We start from the raw sequence: 24,134 nt of genomic DNA on the forward strand, positions 1-24,134 counted from the left end.
GATGCACGGAGTTAACCTCTACAAGCTTCTAATTTACGCAGATGATTTTAACAGGAAATGACGAAAAGGCCATTAGTATTGCGCAAAGAACGTCACGAAAGCACGGTGACATTAATCCTGATCAGGGAGAGTCCAATATTCGGAGGGGTGCAATTTCTCAATTTAGTCTTCACTTCTCTAAATGGTGCAGTATGCGCCGGATCCGTAAAACACGACTCAGATCTGCGCATGCCCCCTGCACATCCCCCTAGTCGGAAGTCCTGGTTTGTTTATTAAATTACGACAGTCGTAAACTGAGCCTTCGTGACGACGTCCTAGCCTTACGACGACAACAACTATGGCGGCTGCCAGTGGTCAATTTGAAAGTGCGAGGAGTGTTGAAGAGCGTAAAGAACAGACCCGGATTGCCAGGGCCGAGGTGTTGCGCCAGGTACCTCCGTTTTGGGGTTTTGCAGCCACTTAGAAGTGTGGGAATGGAGGGTTCCTGGGAACAAGCCTGACTCTCCTCCTTACCCCTTTACCGCGGTGTCTCACCTTGTGGGGATGGAGTCTTGCTTTGGAATACTCGCAGACTCTTTGGTATTCTCCTCCTCCCAGATGCTTTGGGAGATTCCAGTTGCTTATTCTTTTTAGGAAGACCTGTTTCTTTCCACTGAGCTTCTTTTCCTTTTACATCGTCCATTCTTGGTCGATAAAATTGGTCGATATCGTCCAGTACCTGGTCATCTGAGTTACGCATTTTTGAGGAACTCCTCCACGAATGATTCGCCCAGCATATACCACAGCCTCTGGGTTCTCTCCTGCTGTATCCGAAATGAAAATTTCCTTTTTCAGGAACACGTGTAAGGCGCATTGGAGTAGATAGACCGTTTCATTTCCTTTACGTGTTGGTATCAATGCTAGGGTTATTGTAAATCCTACCGAGTCAAACGCGTTGACGCAGAGACCAGAAAATTTAGCACCTCGAAAAAGATTGTGAAACATATTTGTCATTAGATTGAGATGCATTGAGGTAATTTATCGAACGGAGGAAGTAAATTATATATGACGTTTGGCAGTGAAGAGGACAAATTGCAGTGCAGCATAGGGTACGAGTGGGGGTTTTTACAAATTTTAAAATTTGGTTTAAGGTGGAATAGTTTTAAATGAATTTAAATGCATATGAAAAGGAACCGGTAGAGAAGACGGGAAGGCGAAATGAGTATAGCCGGATTATAAAGGGGAAAGTAGGCAAATTAGTCTTGGACAGCTGAAAGGTTGGTATTGTTTTCTGATTTCAGCGTATGTAACACATATGTACAATTAATATTATTCATCCTTGTCTCTTTGGTATTTCAGGCAGTTTTTGGAGTGGGGTTTATAAGCTGTGATAAATTTTATAGTAGAGATGTGCCTGGAGTTTGAGAAGGACCAAACCCAGCTTTGGAGTTAAGAGAGAGAATGAAAGGGCAGGAACAACCTCCTTGGAAGAACTTAACTTTATTTGACTCTTGTTGAAGAATTAGTAAAAATTGGCAATATGATTATTTGTTTTTTAGAAATATGGTTCCTCCTGAAGCATTTTGGGGGCATGGGTAGAAGGGTGTAGGCATTGCAGATTGATGGCATGGAGGTCAATCTCCTCTAACAGTTACAGAAGTCTCAGGCAATTGAAGTAGTATTCGTCATATTTAAAGTAAAAGAGATTCAAGATATTTAAAGTAGGGAGACTAGGGAGGGGGAAGGATAAATAGCTTCCAGGATTCTGTCCTTTATTGGTGATGGCTCAGTTCACTAGTGATTGCTAATGTGATTGGTAATATGGAAGTTTTAAATTTTTTTTCATCTTTCCTACACTTCGGTAGAAGCAAATTCCTGGCAAGGAAGAATTGATTCATGAGACCTATATAAAAGTGAGAAATGTTTTTGTTTTACATGGAAAGCATTTGGATCAGTTAATTTTTGTTTCTTCATTGTTTTAGGCTAAAGCCAATTTTGAGAAAGAAGAAAGGCATAAAGAACTTAAACGACTTCGGGGCGAGGACACATGGGTGCTACCTGATGTGAATGAGCGAATTGAGGAATTCGCAGAGGTGAATCCTAATAGGTTTACTTGATATAACATATTTTTTGCACTTAAGTTAATATTGGAAGAGCACCTTTATAGACTATTTTCAAAAGTTACAGAATAAATATCACGTGTTTGACATTTCTGAGTAGTTTTATTTCTGTGGCAGAAATAATCTATTTTAATATTTTGTATATTATGACATTGGACATATTTTGTTATTTGAGCTGGCGAGTAGAAAACAGAAAGCTTAGCTTCAAATTTCTGGCTCATTTGTAGCAATCTTATGGATCTAAAAGATCAGGTATTTTAAGCTTAATGTCATTTCTTTTTTTCCTCAATCCTTGTTTTCTCATCCTCAATTTTAATTTATGCTATCTTGTTACATTTCATATGGCCTAGTAGTCTTATACAATAGTTCTTTTGGGGTCATAGGATAATATGTCTATGTATGCACACATATGTTTTTAAATATGTGTGCATGTTTATTTGATTATATTTTCCAGATGAATCTATAAATGATAAAGATATCTCAGCTATATGGTTTATTAGAAGTGCATATATTAAAAGCATGTTAAAGTTTCTTTGAAGATTTTATTTCGTCATATTCCCTCTCATGTGAAATACTTAGTTTTTTGGAACATAGATCTTTCTTCCTCAAAATATTGCCTTTTAAAGTGAGAGAAAACCAAATTCCTTTCTTACCTCTTCAAAATGGTTATTTCTAGGAACACTCTGTGAAGAAAAAGAAGAAAAAAGACAAGCATTCAAAAAAAGTGAAGAAAGAGAAGAAAAAAAAGAGTAAGAAACAGAAGTATGAAAAAAACATTGAGTCAACTGATAGTTCATCAGTAAGTGTGTGCTGAAACTAACCAAAGCAGCTGCTTCAGAAAATTGTACTTAAAGGAATAATGTAGTAAAATAAGTGAAAACTTAAAAAATACTGCTAAGTTAGAGTATGAAAATGCCTGGGAGACATCTTCTTAGAGATGTCCAGGGAATAGTAGAAATAGGATGTTAGTTCACAGAGAAAGGTAAGAAGATGCTGATACGATCTGGCAATCATTGCTTATTGAAGCCATTAGAATGGCTGAATTGCCCAGGGAAACTGCAAAGAAAACATCAACACAGGAGCCAGACGGGAAGTAAAGGACATTAAGTAGAAGTATTTGGAAAATTAGGAGACATAGGAAAGAGCAGTACTGTAAAAATAAGGTAAAAGAGTTCCAAGACATTAGAAAGTCTGTTAATCTTGTTTGTATTTTCATAGAAATTAACATTTAAGTGTTTAAAATAGGCCGTGTTAATATCTTTATCTTTGGTGCCAAAAGGAAGAGAATGCCAGGTCTGCTGTGTTTCTAGCCAGTGGTGGGATGAGAGGGCTCACAGAGGAAAGGAAAGCAGGTTGAACATTTCACATTTATTTTTCAGGAAGAAAGAGGTATATTGAGCTTAGAGAGTGGTGAGCTAGAGATGTTGAGGGATGATTGGTCTCTGAGGTATGATCAGAGGGTCATACTCTCAGCTGAGTCACCGTATTCCAAAGTCTGGCCCTCTTGAGTTTCAGAAACTAAATTTTTGGCTTTATACTTGAGATGATAATTGGCTCATGAAAGCCTGTCTTATATGAGAATGCAGAATATTAATTCATAGTGAGAAATACAATTGGGTAGTTTTGTCAAGTAGCCAGCATATTTTGTAATGATGGGCGTATTTAAATTATACAGAAAAAAATTTTTAACTATAACTTAGGGCAGTGGGAAAGTGAAAAGTGAAAAGAAGACAGAGGCACTGTTCCCACATGGTAGGCTTGGGTTGCTAATCCCATTGAGAATTGGTAAAAATAAGTGATCCTTTCTCCAAAATGAAATTTATACACAAATGTGTTTATTTTAGTGGGATTTGTAAAACTTCCTGGAATTTATGCAGGGATCACAGGAAAAGAATCTCTTTTTGGTGAGGATTGATCTGCCAGGCTGACTATGTAATTTAATAACAGGTACTTGCTTCCCCTTATTAGAGACATACTGTCCTGTTATTTTTCTTTGTTCTTTCCTGGAAATACTTGTGTGTCTTTGTTGCAACAAATACTGTGTATATTTGTATATATGTAATAAGTTGTATGTATGTAATATATGTATATATGTAATATATATGTATAATTAATATACCATAGAGAGAGTAGTTTCAGTGAATGCTCAGTGCCCATACCACATTGAAGTAGAATGAAGATTGAAAGAGAAGTGGTACTGACAGTGAAGGGAAGGAGAGATGGAGAGTTAGAGGAGTCAGGGTAGCTGGGAGGTCTTTTCGAGAAGATGTTTTTAGGGGAAAAGGGATAAATCACATTGAGAAAATAAGTTTGGATTGGCACAGTCTCAGGGGAAGGGAGAAGATTTGCTTAGGAGTAGGAGCACCTTCTCTTCTGAGCTAGGAGGGAGTTGTAAAGATATATACAAAAACAGGTAAATGAGGTTTGGGGAGAGGTTCGCAGATTATTGATGGTCTTTCTGCTTGTCTGTTTTCTTTGTGGGGTAGAAGGTAAAATCATCTAAAAAGATAATTTGGGAATAGACGTAAAGGATTGAGGAAATAGTGTAGATTTGAATCAACCTTGCTTAGGTAATTAAAAAGAAGCAAATGAATGGCTGAGTAGAGTTGAGGATCCATGTGAGATTAGAAAGTATATCTTGACTTTGTCAAGGTCCCTCCTTTTTTTAAACTCAAAAGCATCAACTTTACTGAGGCATAATTTACATATGATAAAATGCTCCTATCTTAAGTGTACTATTTGATGAATATACCTTTTTAGCCCTGTCTATTAAGATAGAGAACATTCCACTTCCCTTAAAGTTCCTCATGACCTTTTACAGTCTTTCCCTCTTCTCCCTCCCCCCTGTCCTATCCTGGGATTGGGCAACCATACATCTGTTAGGACCAGCTTATGGTTAGTTCTCCATGTTCTAGACTTTTATATTGGTTTCAGATTTTTCATATTTCAAATTGATCCATTTAATGTGATCTTTTTTTCTGGCTGGCTTCTGTGCTTCAAAATAATGTTTTTATAACTCTTTCTCATGTTGTTACATGTATCAATACTTCTTTTTATTGCCAAGTATCAGTGTATGAATATGCTACAATTTGCTTATCTGTTTACCTTTTGAAAGTCATTTGGGTTGTTCTTAGTGTGGGTCTATTAATGGATAATGCTACTGTGAACATTTGTGTATGTCTTTTAGTGAACATATTTTTATTTCTCTAGGGAAAATGCCATTGTTTTCCACTTACTCTATATCCTTGCTTGCATTTGATATTGTCAGTCCTTGTACTTTTTAGCCATATTACTCTGTGTGTAGTAATAACTCATGTGGTATTTCCCTGAAGATCAGTGATGTAGAGACGTTTTCTAACTTTGGTTTTTTGTTTATCTTGTTCTATTTTTAGTTAACTTTTGTTTAGGTTGTGTAGTAAGTATAAAAGTTTTGTACTGTATGGATTTCCAATTATGCCAGCATCATTTGTTGAGAAGACTAACCTTTCTCTGTTGAATTACCTAGGCTCCTTTGTTGAAAATCAATTAAATATGCATGTGTGAGTTACTTTCTAGACTCTCCTTTCTGTCTTTTGAGCTAATGTTTCTCCTTGGCCAAAAAACACAGTCTTAATTACTGCCACTTAGAGTAAGCCTTGAAATCAGGTAATATATGTTCTATGATTTTGTTCTTTTTGAAAATTGTTTTGTTCTTTTTGAAAATACTGTTTCTTTGCATTTTTATTTTTTTTACATTAAAAATTTTTTTAGTTGATACACAAGATTATATTGACAGTCATATGCATTACTAAATGCTCACCACAGTAAGTATTCTTTGAATTTTTAAAATAAATTTTAGAATTATTTTAAAATAAAATTTAGTTACTACTTTCAACAAAAATCTTTGCTGATATTTTGATCAGAATTGTTTGACATCAATAGATCAAGTTTGGGAGAATTATTATCTTAAAATAATTATTATCTTAAAAAGCAAGTATCCCAACCCATCATGCATGAGCTATTTTCTCTCTGTCTCTTCAAGTCTTTTTTAATTTCCCTCACAGTGCTCTGGAATTTTCAGTGTAGAAATCATATATATATTATTTTTATTTTCTGTGGGTGCTATTGTAAATGGAGTTTTAAAATATTTCATCTTTTATGTGTTTATAGCTAGTATATACATTTAAAATTGGTTTTTATATACAGTTTTATCCCCCACCTGAAAGTTCATGCTATGCCTCTGCTTTTACAAAAGACCTACATTAGTACCCATTTTTGCTAACTGAAAGAAATCTGAAGAGGATTTTCACTTTTGGGAAATGGTATTGCTTCTTTGCTTTATGCCATTTTGGCTTATCAAAGGTGTCTTTGGGGAAACCTTTTTTACCTTGTATCTTGTCACCTTGCTAAATTCATAAGTACTAGTGGCTTTTTGTGGTTGTTTTCTTAGAACATGTTTCTGTTGTGTGTGAATAAAGACACTTTACCTTTTTCCCCAATCTCTATGACTTTCATTTCATTTGTTAGTTTTCTGTTGTTTTGTTTCACTAGCTTCATACAGCGTAGAAGAGAAGTGGTGAGGGTAGACATCTTTACCTTATTCCTTAGGTGGAAAGCATTTAAATTTTCACCTTTAAGCATATGAAGACTGTGGGTTTTTCATGTATGTCCTTTCAGATTGAAAAAATTCCCTTCTATTTTTATCTTTCTGAGAGTTGGTGTCCTGAATGAGCATTAAATTTTATTAAACACTTTTTCTGCATTAATAGGATCATATGATTTTTCTCCTTTATTGTGTTAATACAGGGAATTATATTGGTTGATTTTTGAACATTATACCAACCTGGGATAAACCCATTAGATCATTTTTTGTTTTTTTATGGTATGTAGTAAACATGTAGTAATTATGGTATGTATAGTATTTTATTTGTGTGTATATATATATATTTTGGCATATATATTTTCTGGTTTGATATTCTCACAATTTTTTGAGAATTTTTCCTGCATATGTGTTTGGGTTTTGGTATGAATGTAATGCTGGCTTTGTATATGAATTAGAAAATATTCCTTCTTCTATTTTCTGGAAGAGTTTGTGCATGATTGATTGTTGAGATTTACTACTTAAATGTTTCTGAAACTTAATTGAAACTATTTGGGCCCAGAGTTTTTGTGGGATGGTGTTTAGCCACAAATTTAATTCCTTTAATATCTATATTAAATACTTTCTATTTATTCTTGAGTAGTTTTGGTAATTTATGTTGCAGGGAATTTGCTTATTTCATCTGAATTGTTGAATTTATTGTCATGAAGTTGTTTGAAATATTCTTGCTGTCCAACTCATTTTGATGTGTTATATTTTCATTATCCTTTTCAAAATATTTTCTAATTGACATTGTTTAACTTACAGATTACATATGAGTTTTTAAATTTACAGGTATTTGTGGATCTTACCAGGGTTTTTTTGTTTACTTTGAATTTAATTTTGTTATTGTCATAAAGCATACTCTAATTTTGTTTCTAAAAAACTATTGAGACTAGTTTTATGACCTAGCCTATGAACTATCTTGGTGAAAATTCCATGTGTATCTGAAATAAATGTATATTCAACTTTGTTAGGGATAGTGTTCTATAAATGATAATTTGGGGTTAATAAACTGATTAGTAATGTTACATCTTTTGTATTATTGATTTTCTGTTTTCCTCCTTTGCCAGATACTAAGAACAGTATTAAAATTTCTAACTGTAATTGTGGATTGTCTATTTCTCCTTCAGTTTTATCAGTTTCTGCCTTACATATTTTGAAGCCTTAATATGTGTATACATATTTAGGATTGATGTATTGACCATTATATTATTATGAGATGTTTCTCTTTATTGCTAGTAATATTCTTACTTAAGGTCACTTTATCTCATATTAATAAAGCCTCTTGAGTTTTATTTGTCTTTTTATGATATACATTTTTTACTTTCTTAGTTTTAATGTATCTATTTCTTTTATATTGAAAGTGTATCTCTTATAGACTGTATATTTGGGTCTTGCCATTTTATCTACGATTATCATTTTCTTCTCTTTTAATTAGAGGATTTTCTGCACTAATATGGTAGCCATATTTTTAAAATTTTAATTAAAATTCATTAAAGTTATATCAGGTTGAAGATTGATTTCTTCAGTTTCATTAGTCAAATTTTCACATACTCAGTTGTCACATGGCTAGGTTAGCGGCTATCGTATTGAACAGTTTAGGTATAGAAAAATTCTGTTGGGTAGCAGTAGTATAGATTATTTGTGTTTAATGTAATTACAGATCTTCCTTGACTTGCAATGTGATTATATCCTGATGAACCCATTGTTAAGTAGAAAATACCATAAGTCAAAAGTGCATTTAATACACCAAACAGATGGAACATCATAGCTTAGCCTCATCTTGCTTAAGTGTGCTCAGAACACTTACATTAGCCTACAGTTGGGCAAAACCATATAATAAGGTGTTGGATAGCTCATGTAATTTTTTGAATACTGTACTGAAAGTGAAAAACAGAATGGTTGTCAGTGTATTGGTTGTGTATCCTTTTGACTGTACGGCTAACTGGGAGCTGCATCACAGGAACAGTATTGTATTACATATTGCTAGCCTGTGAAAAGATCAAAATTAAAAATTTGAAGTTCATTTTCTACTAAATGCATATCACTTTCACACTATCATAAAGTCAAAATCATGAGCTGACCCATCGTAAATCAGGAGCTATCTGTATTGATACGGTTGAATTTAAATCTACCATCTTACTTTTGTGTTTATCTCATTTGTTCTTTATTCCTTTTTATGTCCTTTCCCTGACTTTTGAATTAATTGAGGTCTTCTTAGCATTCTCTTTATCTCCACTATAGACTTACTGGTGTACCTTTGTTTTTATGTGTATTTTAGCTTATCATGCTCTATCTTTGAATAATATTATATTATTTCACATTTATAATGTGAATGTCTTGTAATTTCTTATTGGATACTGAACCTTGTGAAAGTTGTACTATGCTGAATTTTGTTAACTTTCATTAAAAGTATTGAGTATTTTTGGCAGGGAGTTAGTCACTTGTGGATTAGCCTTTACAAGGCTGGTGCTTGAGTTTTTTTGATGTGCATTTGTAGTAGCCTTTACTCTAGAGTTGGTTTGACATTATTAGCATGGCATGCTAAAGCATTCTGTTCGTGAGTTCTCTGTTGATTATTCTGGATGTTCGAGGAGATTTCTGTATTTCCTCCCTGGGCCTCGGAGTTTTTCTGCTGAGCATGAACAAGTGGTTTACACTAGATGATTTCTAGGATCTTTCCTGCACTTAAGTTGTACAACTCCAAAGAATAGATCTTAGAGCTGGAAAGATCTAAATTTCTCTTTTGGTTCTCTTATTTGGATACCCTGTAGCCTGGCTAAGTTACTTAATTTTGGGAGCTTTTCTTACCTGTAAAACTAAAATGATTTTTTGTTTTAAGAAGTCAATGTGAGCGCCTTTGTGAAAGTACTCATTACAGTATTTAACATAGAAGAGTTGATTGATAAGCTTGTTGAAAACAAAACCCCAAACCTAGTATGATAACAGTACATAGGGGATGTTGACTAAGTACTTCTTAGTTGATTGGATAATCAGGTATTTAAACACAGTAACAAAGTGCTTTACCAGCCTTGCTGTTAATGAGATCTATGCATTTTTAGATGCAGGGAAATTTTATAAGTTGAAACTTAGAGGCAAAGTCATTTACTTGGGTGGTGTTTCCCCTGTTCCAGTTAAGATGTCAGTGTTACTTGATATTGGTAGGTACTACAGCTCTGTGCTGAGCGAGTTCTCTACCTAGCCCTTCTAATCTATGGTTTTTGCTTTCCTTTAGCTTGATAATAAACTATTAAGAACATAGAAATAATTTGGTTGGTGTTTTGTGGACTTATCCTAAAATAGTGAGTTTACATGTTCTTTCTTCAGATTTTCAATGTAGTTTTTTAAAGGGGATATATACTGTAAGAATTTTTACCATTTAACACCAGCACAGGGTTTTTCTCTGAAAGTATGCAAATTTGAGAACATCACTTATATTCTTAGAGCTCTGAAGATGAGTGGGTTGAGGCTGTTCCATCCCAAACTCTTGGCAAGGAAAAAGCCTGGGAAGTGAAAGATAAAAATTCAGAAAAAGAAGAAGACAACCAAGTTATTCAGGTAAGTCACCTAATTTTAAACAAGGAAGTGTGAACTAAGAATAGATGAATGTTAAATGAAAGGACTATAATTCCTTAGGGAGAAAAATTAGACTTTGACAACAGAATACTTCTATGAGTTATTTTAGCAGTAATGCTATTTGCTTAGCTTTTAGACTCGCCTTTTGTTGTGAGAAAGTGAGTGCTTATCTCTGTTCTGGTCCCTCAAAGGGTTTCCTATTTCTGGTTGTTGATACATAAGTGACACTTTCCCCTTAAGTACTTGAAGCTTTGCACTGTGACCTCTATCTGACCGTTCTACAATGAGTAGAGTTTAATCACAATTTTTCTTTTCACCTCATGCCATAATATTTTTAGCAGTACTTATAGTTGAATAGTTCAGAAATTTTGGGTTATAGTTCATATGCCTGAGGAAGAATGCAATTTATACACTGTTATCCACAGTGAAGAAAGGTGAAAAGAGACTAATGTTTGAGTGCCTGTTGTATATCAGGCGCTGGATTGGATGCCATAAATCTGTTTTCTTGTTTACTCCTTGAAACAGTCCTGAAAGGTAGGGATTTTATCCCATTTTATAGGAGAGAGACAAAGGCTTGGAGAAACTAAGAAACTTGCTTCAAGTTAGCCATAGGATTTGATCCAGGTTGGAGTCTCTACTGTTTTTACTATTTATTGTTAAATTCTAATCAATTTAGATTGAAATGACTTACTCTTTTTTAAACAGAGGGACGAGTGGATGACTTTTGACTTTATGTGTGTTAAAACTGTGTCATCATCATTACTTAAAGCTGAAAAGGAAACTAAAAAGAAAATAGAGCAAGAGAAAACCCAAGCCCTTGAACAGGTAAGAGAATGTTTAAGATGCTTTAACTTTCTAATTTACCTTTAATAAACCAATAATACATTTCCTTAAATGTTATTTTACTTGTGAAATACTATTTTATCTCTTTTGATATTTAATAAAATTAGTGGGAACAACTATGAAATGTGATAAAAGTTCTTTTAAAAATAAGTTTCCTGTAGAAGGTCAGCTTAATGCTGTATTAGATTTCCAGATCTAGGGCATATATAGTTGGGTGAATGTTGAGTTTGGTTTCAACAAAGCAAAACTGAAGGAACAAAATAGCAGCAGACTCACAGACTCCAAGAAGGGACTAGAGGTTACCAAAGGGGATGGGCTGGAGAGGGAGGCATAAGGGGATTGAGGGGCATTATAATCACTCACAATATAGGTAGGTCACGGAGAAGGCAGTATAGCACAGAGAAAACAAGTAGTGACTCCATTGCATCTTACTACGCTGATGGACAGTGGCTGCCATGTGGTGGGTGGGGACTTGATAATATGGGTCAATGGTGAAACCACGATGTTCATGTGAAACATTCATAAGATTGTTTATCAATGATACCTCAATTAAAAAATATGTACATATAAAAACATTAGATGATAGAAGATGTGATATGGCAAGAAATAATGCAGGGGAAGTGGAAAAAAAATACTGAGTTTTGTTTGTAGCTTTGGTTCATAAGGGTTTAGGGCTAAAACTATGCTGCCTATGTGGTCTGAGAAATCTTCAAGGTGAGAATTTATTTTAAAGTATTCCTGAGTTGGTAGGGCCTTAAAATACTTGGCAGGAGTAACCACCAACCCTTTGTAGAGGATCACTGTCAATATAGGCACCACAGGTTTCCCAGAAACAAGTTCTATGGAATATAAGTTCATAATTTAATATAGTATTCATGAAAATACAAAAGAAGTCCATATATGAGAGTCTTCTGAAACAATAAACAGCAGAATTGGACCCACAAAACGTGTATCTGTTGGAATATTTAATAGCTTTTTACAGTAACAATAGATTAGCTCTTTGGTCTGCCATCCACAGTGGAACCACTTCTAAGATGCAGAGTTTCATGGAAGCCCTTACAGGGAAGACCATTACTTTTGAGATTGAACCTTTAGATACATTAGAAAATGTAAAGGCCAAGATCCAGCATAAGGAAGGAATTTCTCCTAATCAGCAAAGACTAATCTTTCCTGTCCAGCAGCTGCAAGATGGATGTACTTCATCTGACTGCAACATTCAGTAGGAGTCCACTCTTCATCTTGTGTTGAGACTTTGTGCTAAGAAAGAATAAGCATAAGAGAAAGAAAGTTAAGCTGGCTGTTGTGAAATCCTGTAAGGTGGATGAGAATAGCAAACAGTCACCTTCGCCGAGGGCACCCTTCAGATGAATGTGGTGCTGGAGTTTTTATGGCCAGCCCCTTTGACAGACGATATGACGTGAACTAACAACAACAACAAAACAAAACAACAGGTATAGAGAAAAAGATCATTCAGAATTCAGATTTGAAAATGAGCCAACAGGAACTTCTGGGAATTAAAAAAATGTTACAATTAAAATTAGAAACTCAGTAGATGGTTAAACAAAGATTGAATAAAGCTAAAGAGAGATTTAGTCAACAAGAAGATAGTTTTTAAGAATTTACTGTGAATGCAGCACAGAGGGACAAATATATGAAAAATATAGAGTGATCACAATGTTTTTTATCTTTTTTACTTTTTTACCCAGTTTAATTTTAATTCTGAAAATGTAGGTGTGCTCTGATGGACAGTGACTGTGATGGGGTATGGGGGGCCCTTGATAATCACTAAGTTCTGTAAAATATCTTGTTTTTTTCCCAGTCGAGAGTAAATTAGGGCTGGAACCATAGTAATATCTGGCCTTAAGTGGTTCTCAGTTCCAGGGGCTGTCTGTCCTTAGTTCATTATGCATGCTAAGTCAGCACTAGTACAGACGAGATAAATGAAGCACAGGGAAGTGAAGTAAGACCTACAACTAATAAGTGGCATTCAGACTAGAGCAGTAGCAGCAGGAATAAAAAAGATGATGCAGATGCAAAAGATGGACCTGCATGAGCAAACGAGCTGCTGCTGATCAGTAGATGCTGACGAATTGAATCAGACAAGTTTATGTAAGCATTTGTAAGAAAAGATTGTTAATTGGAAAGCCTATAGTTCAAAACTAGAAAGTTTGTAAGATAAACAAGAAAAAAATTATTGTAGTTTCTTAGGAAGGTGAAGGTTTTATATAATAGTATTTCTAAGAATATTGATCACTGCTTCAATCTGTTAAAGATATTCAAGAGTTTACTATGTTCTGTTGTTTGACATGAAGAACAGGCCTGAATATGAGCAAAACTAAGACCTCAAGCCAGGGTTACTTTAACACGCCAGACCATCAGTGTGCACCAGCAGCAGAGTGTGATTTCAGGAGGCAGGCTCGCTTTCTTGCTCCTGTGTCTGCTGGTTGTCCCCCTGTAGCTAGGTGTACTTGCCTTTCCTGTTTCAGTACAATGAATCCCAACTCCATCAGGACTTGAAAATTTTTGTCATGCTAATATGTGGGTGAGAAATGGTATTTTGTTGTTTTATATGCATTTGTTTGATTACTGTGAGAAATCTTTCCATGTTTTGGGCATTTGGATTTTTGCTAGTATGAATTGCTTGTTTATGTTTTTTGCTTGTTTTTCTTCTGGGGTTGTCTTTTTCTTACTGATTTGGAGAACTTCAGTTCCTTTTCTTTTATATATTTTCAGATAGACAAATGTCACAATTTGTCTGACATCTTGTCAGTTGTCCTCCTCAGCATGTCCTCCTCAGCATGTAATTCCAGCCTTTTTATCCTTTTGAGTATTTGATATGTATCTTTGCATGTCTAGAGAAGCCCACTGGGAGAAACTCCTTGACTTCAGAGATTTTATAGTAAGTGACAAGGGAGGTGTTAGTCTTCCTTGGTACAGACTACTCTAAGAAATAAAAATCAAATCTAAAGGTTAACTTAAATTTTGTCCTTTGAGATTCTGTACTTTTTTGTCAGCTCATGGATACATTTTAAACTTAAAAAAAAATTTATCCACCGTTTTTGTTTTCAGTTGTATGGTTGGTTCATATTACTAGAAACTAACATTTAACTCTTTCCATTCTTCTCCATCTAATTGCCATTATTACTTCTAGTAACTGCATTATTAGTTCTAAGAATAATTTTCTGATTTCCTAAGGTCAAGTTAGGTTCTCCCAGTATGTGGTTCTCTAGCACCTTTTACCATCATAGCCCCTATGTATGTTGGGTTTGCTTAATTATCTGACCATAATTTCTTTGATGTCAAGGACTATGCCTGGCTTATTCATTACAGCCCCGCGCCCGGCATGCTCTAGTGCTTTGAACGCAGGAGGCACTTGAATTTTGACTAGGCTACCATCATCTTTTTTCTGATTAATACCACAGTCTTCTGACTGGATTCCTGCCCCTAATTTTGCTCTTCAGTCTCTCTTCCACTCTGAAACCAGTTTTCTTTTTGCATCATACAAAGTTACCACTTTTATCACTCACCATTGCGCCAGCGTAAAACCCCAACAGCAGTTTTAAATGGCTGTGTGGCCTAGTCCCTGCTAATTCTACAACCTAATCTCTCACCACTACTCATTCATGCTTCTGAGTTTTAGACAATCTGAATTACTTAAAGTTCATGCTTCTAAGTTTTAGACAATTTGAATTACTCTAAGTTCCCTGAAATACAGTGTTTCCTTTTTCCTCTAGAGTTTTATAAACATGCTGTTACTCTTTCTACCTGGAGCATTTCTATGCTTTCTTCTCCCACAAAGAAAATTTGGCTAATTCCTATTCATACTTAGATCCAAGACTGCACATATTACTTCCTTTAGGAAGTCTGATCATTCAGTGTGAGAGTGGTTTGAATTGTGTGCAGCATTAGCATTTTGTACAACTCTATCTTCAAAGCACGTGTCAGTTACTTATTTTCTGTATTCCTCATTATCTTATAAACTAGCAAGGGCTGAGTTGGGTATATTGACTATTATATTTTCTGCATCTAGTATAGTTCTGATTCATAGTAGGCATGCAATGAAAACTTTGGGTAAATGTTAATTTAAACATTATTTCCTGCCAGTTGTAAAAGCATGTTAAGAGTGTTTTAAATATTTGTCCAAGGTTACAATTGTTAACTGAGTCTCAGATACATTATTTATTTATATATTTTGTGGTGGGATTATTTTTTTAATTATAACCTCTGAAATGTTTTGTTCCAGTCCAGACTCCTAGAAAGAGAATTGAATCCATACTGGAAGGATGGTGGGACAGGTCTCCCACCAGAAGACTGTAATATGGCATCAGTTACTAAAGGTATCTCAATATTTTGGTAACCACCTAGATTACTTATAACTTGATACACCTAGCGGAATGACTTGAGTTTATTGGTTGATTGGCAAGATGTATTATGAATTCTAAAAGTTTGTAATAATCCAAATCAATTTTGAGATGTGTTAAATCTAAGTTTTATCTTTGGTTATTTAAATATTTTTGTTTGATGTAACAATTCTAATCAAGTCTAGAACTATTTGTTTCTTTTCTATATTTGCAAAACAACTGTAAGCTCATTGATTACCTCATGAAATTTGTTGTTTCAAATTATGAGCATCTATGGATTATTACTAAAGGTTCAGTTTATGTATGACAAAGCACTGATAATTGCAGTGTTTTGAGGCCTATTTAAGTTTTTAATCCATGGAAAGATTAATTATATATTTCAGAGCAAATTGATTAAAATATAATTTTATACTCATTTTCTTATTGGAGTTTCTATTTTGGATGGATTAATAGAAAGTATGATTCTGTGAGGATATAATAAAATGCTTTGGTTTATGATATTCTGTAACAAAATCTATAAAAATATTGAGTCTGAAATTTATTGAAAGTAATGTATAAACATTAAAGATGTTATTTCTTATCTTTAGAAATTCCTACTTGACCAGCATTCAAAAAATTTGTGTACATAAATCTGACCTCAGGATAGTGCTGTTATTTTCCAGCAGATGGAGACAAAATATTTAACTGTCACATAATCATATGTGATACCATAACTTAAAAAATACTTATATGCCAGTTAAGTGTTGCACTGACAACTCAATGAGAAGTTTATTTAACTATATGAACCCAGTATACAGATAGTGGTATTGTTATCTTTTCATCTTAGTGATTTATCACAATATTTTTTTGCTTTTTGTTACATGCTTTATTTTGGCCATTCATTAAGATTCCTTTGTATTTTATGTAGAGATGTTCCTAGAGCCACCTTTCAGGTTCTTTTATAATTTTTCTTTAGCAGTTTTACCAATGTTATTAGGACTTCTAACATTTTCTTTGTTACCTTTCACCAGGGGTAGAAATGTCTCTACTGGGTTATATAATAAGACTATAGTCATACAAGGATCTCTTTGAAATACTTTTTTTTTAGAAACTTAAAAGCAAAAGTTAGGGGAACAGTAAGTTAGCTCAGTGAACCATTGCTGTGGGGTTGATTTTATGATCCAAGCTTTTACCACCACTCTGTGGACAGTCTAGAGGACAGTTTGTAAATTCATCTATGGAGTAAATTTAGAATTAACATATCCAATCTCTGGGTATTTGCAATCAGCAGGTTCTTAACTTCACTGTGTGGAGAAGACTAAAAGCTCTACCTTAGGTAGTATCTTTCAGCTGTTGGAACAGCAGAATCAAAGGCACAAGGAGCAAAACCTTACATAAAGCTTTTAAGAGAGCTTTTCTTCCTTCCCCTTCATATTATGCTTTCATCACTTCTCCTTCTTTTAATATATTTATATGGAAGGAGGAAAAATGACAGAAAGCTTGTGTCTGTCAGATGCTTAGATCCCAGAGTTGAAACTAAGTTTTAAAAAATGATCTGTAGGTTTTACTGCATGTGCAGATAGTAATAGTCTTTCTGTTTAGACCAATGTTAGGGCTGAAATGGTTAGTCACCTAAAAGTGTTAAATCTTTAGTATTAAGGCGATATTTGGAGGTGACACAGTGTTATAGTTAAAGACCCAGAGTTTGGAGTTAGGCTACTTGGGACTAGAATTTTGGCATTTCTGCTTACTAGTTTTGTGATTTGGGGCAGGTTTTCTAACCTCTGAGTACAAAATTACTCATCTGTAATAGGGACTTAAATGATTAAATAAGGAAACCTTTTAGCTCAGTATCTGGAATATAGTAAATAATAATGACAGTGATGTCAGATACTTAGGATTACATGTTTTGGGAAGATTATACCAACAGGTTTTTGGCAATGATTGAGGTGCCATACTTCGAAAAATTAATCAGTTAATCTTGATTTATTTCCTTAGAAAAAATAAGTGGAAAAGTAAGTAAACTGTTTTCAGTATCCATACAAAACTGTTTGTAATCATATTTTAGTAATGGGAATATTTGCATAGTTCTTAAGTTTATATAGCACATTTATGTATCAGCTTATTTTTGTAGCAGTTATGTGAAGATAGCAAAGTAGATGTTATTATCCTAATTTTGTTGCTCAAGAAGCTAAGGCGTAGAGTGGCCAGGTAATTTGCTGGTAGTGTAATACTTGAACCCTCGTCTTTTGAGTCCCAGGCCAGGATTAGTTGCTCTAGATTTCTTTATTAGAAGACTGTATTTGTTAGCAAATTCTTGCATAGAGAACTCTTTTGATATGTTCCTGTTCTTTTATAGATTTTTTCTCCTTCTCCTTTTTGGTTTTCTGTTTTAGAATCTTTTGAGTTGGAAGAAATTTCAAGGGTGGTTTAAATCAGCTTACATTACAGATGAAAAAGCAAAGGTCCAAAGAAGTCAAGTCGATGACTTGCTTAAGATCTTACAAGTAGGCAGTAGTGGTGCAAGATTAAGGTCTGGGTCTCCTGATTTGTTATTATTATTTTTCTTTTGAGAAGAATGGGGAATACAGCTCAGGTTCATTTGGTTGTATTTGTCTCTAACAATACAACTTTTTCTTATGATGGAAGCATGTGCTTTCAGTCTCTTAATTTTTGACTTATGAAAAACATTTTAAATACAGGTGTATATTAAATACTGCACATCAATGATAATTTACTATGTATGTATCCTTATCTCAGCCTGGAGGACAGGGACAGTGTCTTATTCATGTTTTTACTTCCTACTGTGTTTAACAAATTTTCATATTCATGGTAAAAATTTGCTAAATATTTGTTGGATTAGATTTCATGATAGCTGGTGCTGCAAATTGGTATGTTTTCTGTTGACTTTTTAAATATTAAACTTGATAATTTCTCTTACTAAAAATATTTTATTATTTCCATCTCTATAAAATTAGTAAGACTGTTGAAATAGAATATAGAATCAACTAAAAGTGGCATTGTTATATAATTATTTCTAAAATTGTGGATTTTTCTCTTGACTGAAAATTTTTTTAGACTTCCTTGATAACTGTCAGTATAGAGGAATAAAAGTAGTCTTACAATTGGTGATTGTTCAGGAAATTCTAATTTTTGTTATTTTACAGTTTCACAGATAACTCTTTGGAATAAATTTAGTTATATAAATGGGCTGTTAATATAGTTACTAATTATAATGGATATCTCTTATCACTGTATTAATTGACACACCAGAAGTCAGTTTTACCTGGAATCATACACTGTGTCCACTTTCATTTCCTGCTTTTTTTGTCTACATTTTCAGATTCATCCATGAGTTGTGTGTAGTTGTACTCATTCATCCTCGTTGCTATATGGTATTCTGTTTTAGGAATATATCCTAATTTATGATATATATGCATTTTACTGATGAAGAACTGGATTGTTTTCTAGGCTGGGATTACTGCAGATTTTTGTGCTATGAAGATTCTTTTGGGGTTCATGTATGTGTGCATTTTTATTGGTTATAGAACTGGGGTACTCTAAAGAAGTTGTATTTGGATAAGGAAAATTGGGAACAGAGTTTGGCTTAAGTAATTGTTTAGATTTCTTTATGCATATCAAAAGTCATGTATAGAAGGTAATATAAGCAGCTTCAGAGTGTTTTTGAAGGCATTCAGATTGTCATAGTTGGTAATCACAACTAAGGTAGAATAATTCGAATATACATTTTCAGTGGTATCATCTATAATTTCCTTATTTGTTCTTTATGCTATATCTGAGGTAGCTTTCCCCCATGTGTCTACCTTTATTCTTTATTTATTTCTGGGAGTCCCCTTTGTTTATAGAAATCCAAAGTATGTTTTTGTCCCCAGTTTGTGAAATTTTCCCTGACCTGCCATTTAGAAATGATTTTCCTTTCCCATTTTTAATTCTTTCTTTTTATAATTTTTATCACATATTATCCTTATATTATTTGTATCATTTTATCCTCATTCTCTTAGGTTGCAGTGTTTTTTGAGAACAGTTTTAAAATATTTTTTCCTTATAGTCCTATATTCTTATACCTTGCATATGTTGGCACTCAAATATATGTTGAATTTTAAGTGCACTTATGATTTCCATATAGTGAAAGAAAAAGATTCAATTTTATGCTTTGGAAGTCATTGTAAAAACAGTAAATATATATATTTTTGGAGGTTCAAATTCTCTTTTTAAAAAAATTTTTTTTATTGAAGTATAGTTGAAATACAGTACTATATTGGATTCAAGTATATATCATAGTGATCCAGTATATATAATTGTTAAATCCTCACCCCAAGTAGTGTAGTTACCATCTGTCAACACAGAAAGATGTTACAGAACTGTTGACTATATTCTCTATGCTGTACTTCCATTTCCATGAGTAATTTATATTATGATTGAGATTTTGTGTCTCCATCTCCTTCAACTATTTTATCCCCTACCCCATGGTAACCACCAGTCACTTTTCAGTGTCTATATAGTCTACTGCTCTTTTGCTCATTTTGATTGGAAGCAATATATATTAATTCTGTCAAAACCACATGAAAAGTTTAACTACGTTTAATATTGCAATTTAGTTTCAGTAATAGAAGATGGTGGATTAAGTTGGCTAAGGAAATCTTATCAAAGAATGAAGGAACAAGCTGAGAAACAAAATAGAAATTTTGAAGACATTGTGGCTGAAAGATATGGGGTGAGTATTGGTATTAAGGAAGTAAGTATTCTTTTCAGAGTTATAGGAGAAATTAAGTGACTAACTTTGTCAGTGTTTTGTGCCATGAAACACTTTTGATTTAAATTGATACTATATTTCCAGTCTATGTACTGTTGAAGCCGCTTTCTGCTTTTGTTATATAAACTTAACATAGCATAGTTTTATGGACATAATGAATATAAAATATAAGTATCTAAGTTTGAGTGTGTGTATGTTTAATGTAAAAGTAACATTTTTTCACTGTGAGAAAATCAGAATAATACAGCAAAGCCTCCATACTGCACCTCTGGAGATAACCACTGTCGAAATTTTGGCACACTTCAGAGTTTTTAGTTTGTTCCAGAGTTTTGGAATATAGTTTTTTTAAAAAGAGTGTATATATACAGTTTAAAAATGATAGAACCGTGCAGCAGTGCATGATATTTTAGAACCAGCTACCCCATTTACCAAAGTCTGGACAATCTATGTCAGTAGTTATTGATGTCCTTCTTTTTTTAAGTTCCAGAAAACAGCAGGTTTAGAAAGTAGTAAGATTTCAAAAATATAGGCAAGCAAAAAACAAAAATAGAAAAGTGAGAGAAAAATCATCCTTTGTTTTAAGAGAATCATGTTAAGAGAATTAACACGTTGACATTTTTCCAAAATTTTTTTTCTATTTACTATTTACTTTAAAATAGTTTTCATGAAAGTAGGCTTATAGATTACAACTTGCTTCTTTCACTCACTAATATAGACATCACTGGACACCAGTAAATATATACTTTTTAATGACCTCTTAATATTTTAATGTATATTTATATAGTTTTACACTTAGTTAAATATATGTAAAAGTCAATGGAGGAACATTTTGTTTTTATTTTTTCCCCATTACAAAGCACTTTGCTGAACACCTTGGTCCAGTGCATTTGCACACCTGAAATGAATATTTTCTTAAGATGAATTATAAAAATGAAATTACTATTTTAAAAGATATAGACACATAGAGTGAGATGTATTATTTCCAAGTTCCTCTACAGAAAGATTGACCAAATTTATACTTTTATTAAAAGGACTCTTATTGTATGGTTTTCAATAGTAAGATTGTCATTCTTTATAGCTTGTGTTACTGTGATAGGTAAATAGTTTTCTTGGTTTTATTTTTATTGATTTGTTTGCTAGTGTATTGGAATATTTTTTCTTTTTTTTTTTTGGCCATTTGTATTTCTAAGTGAATTGGTTGTTGGTAGTATTTACTCATTTTTCCTTTGGGGTATAAATTTTAAGACCTTTTAATATATCTGTTCAGATTTCTTCCTTTTTGTTTCATGTTTGTTTTTTACTTTGTTTATATTTGCTATGGATAAGTTTAGAGTATTTTTACCCAACAAAATTATTCATTAGGTTTCTCTTTTCACTACTTCATATTCTTGGTGTAATATGTTGACAGGCTTTCTCCACTCTTGCAAATCATAAAAATGTATATCTGTATTTGCTTTTAAGTACTTGATCAGTTTTATTTTTTATGCTTGTCTTTAATCTTTCAGGAATATATTTGTATATGGTGTAAGGTACATGTCTAACTTAGCATAAATCTTCAGATAGTTGTTAACAATATTTTGAGTGAACTATTCTTTTCCTACTAATTTGAAATGACACATTTATTGTATAATAAATTGTCTTTTAAAAATAGGTCTATTCTTTTACTCTCAAATCTATTTATTGGTTTTTCTGCTCTCTCCTGGAATTAGTATCATACTATGGTAATTATTATAGTTTTCATTCAGTAACTCATGCAGAGAGCAAATAATTAGTGAACATTTACTATCTGGCAGGGTAAGTCTTTTAGAAGATCATTAAAAAATTAGGTTATCATTCTTACATATTTTTTGTTGTTAAATGTAGAATCATTTTGTCAAGTTCAAGTTCAAGAGAAATAGTTTTCTAGAATCCACTAAAGACTCAACTCTTTGGAATGTTGATTTTCACTAAATTTAACTAAATGTACAGATAAATCAGGGGCAATTAATATCTTTATAATGTTGAGTCATTTAATCCTAAAATACTGGGTATTTCTATATTCATATTTTCATTTATGTTCTTAAGTAAATTTCTCTTTCATAATGCTCTTAAGTAAATAACATGCAAGTTATTTACATGTGTCCTTAAGTTGTTTCTAATTATTTTTTTCAATTGTATATTGAATCTTTTTTGCTTTATATTTTTAGACTTGCTATTGGTTCTGGCCTGCAGTTTTCTAAATTCCTGTCACTAAATCTAATTTTAAAAAATTGGTTTATCCGATAAGATAGTTATGTGCAAATGATGATTACTTTTGCTTTTTCCCCTCAGTATTACAATACTTAAAACTTTGCCTTGAAATACAGTTTCAGAACTTTAATAAAATCTCTGAAAGCTAGTTTTCTTGTTTTTCTGTATTTAAATAACTTCCTACATTTAAGGTAAAGGTTATCATCTTTAAAAAGTATCCTTTCATCCAAAGTTTAGGCAGAGGTATGTTTTTTTTTGTTCTTGTTTTTAAATTAGAAATAGGTTTTCTTATTTTTTTTTATTAAGGTATTGTTGATATACAATCTTATGCTCAGGTTTCACATGACCAACTTTGTGGTTACTACATTCCCCCCTATTATCAAGTCCCCACCACATACCCCATTACAGTCACTGTCCATAAGAATAGTAAGATGCTATAGAATCAATACTTGTCTTCTCTGTGTTATACTTCCTTCCCTGTGCCTCCCCATATTATGTATGCTAATCATAATCTCCCTTAATCCCCTATTCCCTCCCTTCCTGACCACCATTCCCAGTCCCTTTCCCTTTGGTAACCATTAGTCCATTCCTGGGTTTTGGGAGTCTGCTGTTTTGTTCCTTCAGTTTTTGCTTTGTTATACTCCACAGATGAGTGAAATCATTTGGTACTTGTCTTTCTCTGCTTGGCTTATTTCACTTAGCATAATACCCTCTAGCTCCATCCATATTGTTGCAAATGGCAGGATTTGTTTTCTTCTTATGGCTGAATAGTATTCCATTGTGTATATGTACCACATCTTTATCCATTCATCTACTGATGGACACTTGGGTTGTTTCCATTTCTTGGCTATTGTAAATAGTGCTGCAATAAACATAGTGGTGCATATGTCTTTTTAAATCTGTGATCCTGTTTTCTTAGGGTAAATTCATAGTGAAATTGCTGTGTCAAACGGTATTTCTATTTTTAGTTTTTTGAGGAACCTCCATATTGCTTTCCACAGTGGTTGAACTAATATGCATTCCCACCAACAGTGTAGGAGGGTTCCCCTATCTCCAGATCCTCACCAGCATTTGTTGTTCTTGTCTTTTGGATGTTCGCCATCCTAACTGGTGTGAGGCAATATCTCATTCTGGTTTTAATTTGCATTTCTCTGATGATTGGTGACGTGAAGCATCTTTTCATGTGTCTGTTGGCCATCTGAATTTCTTCTTTGGAGAAGTGTCTGTTCAGATCCTCTGACCATTTTTTAATTGGGTTATTTGCTTTTTGGGTGTTGAGGCATGAGAGCTCTTTATATATTTTGGATATCAACCCCTTTTTGGATGCGACATTTATGAATATATTCTCCCATACTGTACAATGCCTTTTTGTTCTGCTGATGGTGTCTTTTGCTTACAGAAGCTTTTTAGCTTGATGTAGTCCCACTTGTTCATTTTTTCTTTTGTTTCCCTTGCCCGAAGAGATATGTTCAGGAAAAAGTTGCTCGTATTTATATTCAAGAGATTTTTGCCTATGGTTTCATGACTTACATTCAGGTGTTTGATCCATTTCCAGTTTATTTGTGTGTATGGAGTTAGACAGTTACCTGGTTTCATTCTCTTACATGTCGTTGTCCAGTTCTGCCAGCACCAGCTGTTGAAGAGTCTGTCAT

At 33.5% G+C, this 24,134-nt stretch overlaps 1 protein-coding gene across 7 annotated transcripts in view; it reads left to right on the top strand.

The window, feature by feature from the left end:
- The first annotated feature begins 274 nt into the window (after window positions 1-274).
- The window catches only part of CWF19L2 (CWF19 like cell cycle control factor 2), a 165,813-nt gene continuing 141,953 nt past the window's right edge, over window positions 275-24,134 (top strand). For 6 of the 7 annotated variants that reach the window (XR_012132510.1, XM_073239327.1, XM_073239326.1 and 3 more), the window contains exons 1-7: window positions 275-430; window positions 1,962-2,072; window positions 2,776-2,898; window positions 10,165-10,278; window positions 11,002-11,121; window positions 15,383-15,476; window positions 20,099-20,214. Coding sequence is in view for 6 of the 7 variants with exons in the window: in XM_073239327.1 (XP_073095428.1) it covers window positions 338-430; window positions 1,962-2,072; window positions 2,776-2,898; window positions 10,165-10,278; window positions 11,002-11,121; window positions 15,383-15,476; window positions 20,099-20,214 (771 nt within the window). In the remaining variant the exon portion in view is untranslated. The remainder of the gene's footprint in view (window positions 431-1,961; window positions 2,073-2,775; window positions 2,899-10,164; window positions 10,279-11,001; window positions 11,122-15,382; window positions 15,477-20,098; window positions 20,215-24,134) is intronic. The other variant, XM_073239330.1, reaches the window with a different exon arrangement.

The sequence above is a fragment of the Manis javanica genome, chromosome 6 (genome assembly GCF_040802235.1).
Source record: "Manis javanica isolate MJ-LG chromosome 6, MJ_LKY, whole genome shotgun sequence".
NCBI lineage: Eukaryota > Metazoa > Chordata > Mammalia > Pholidota > Manidae > Manis > Manis javanica.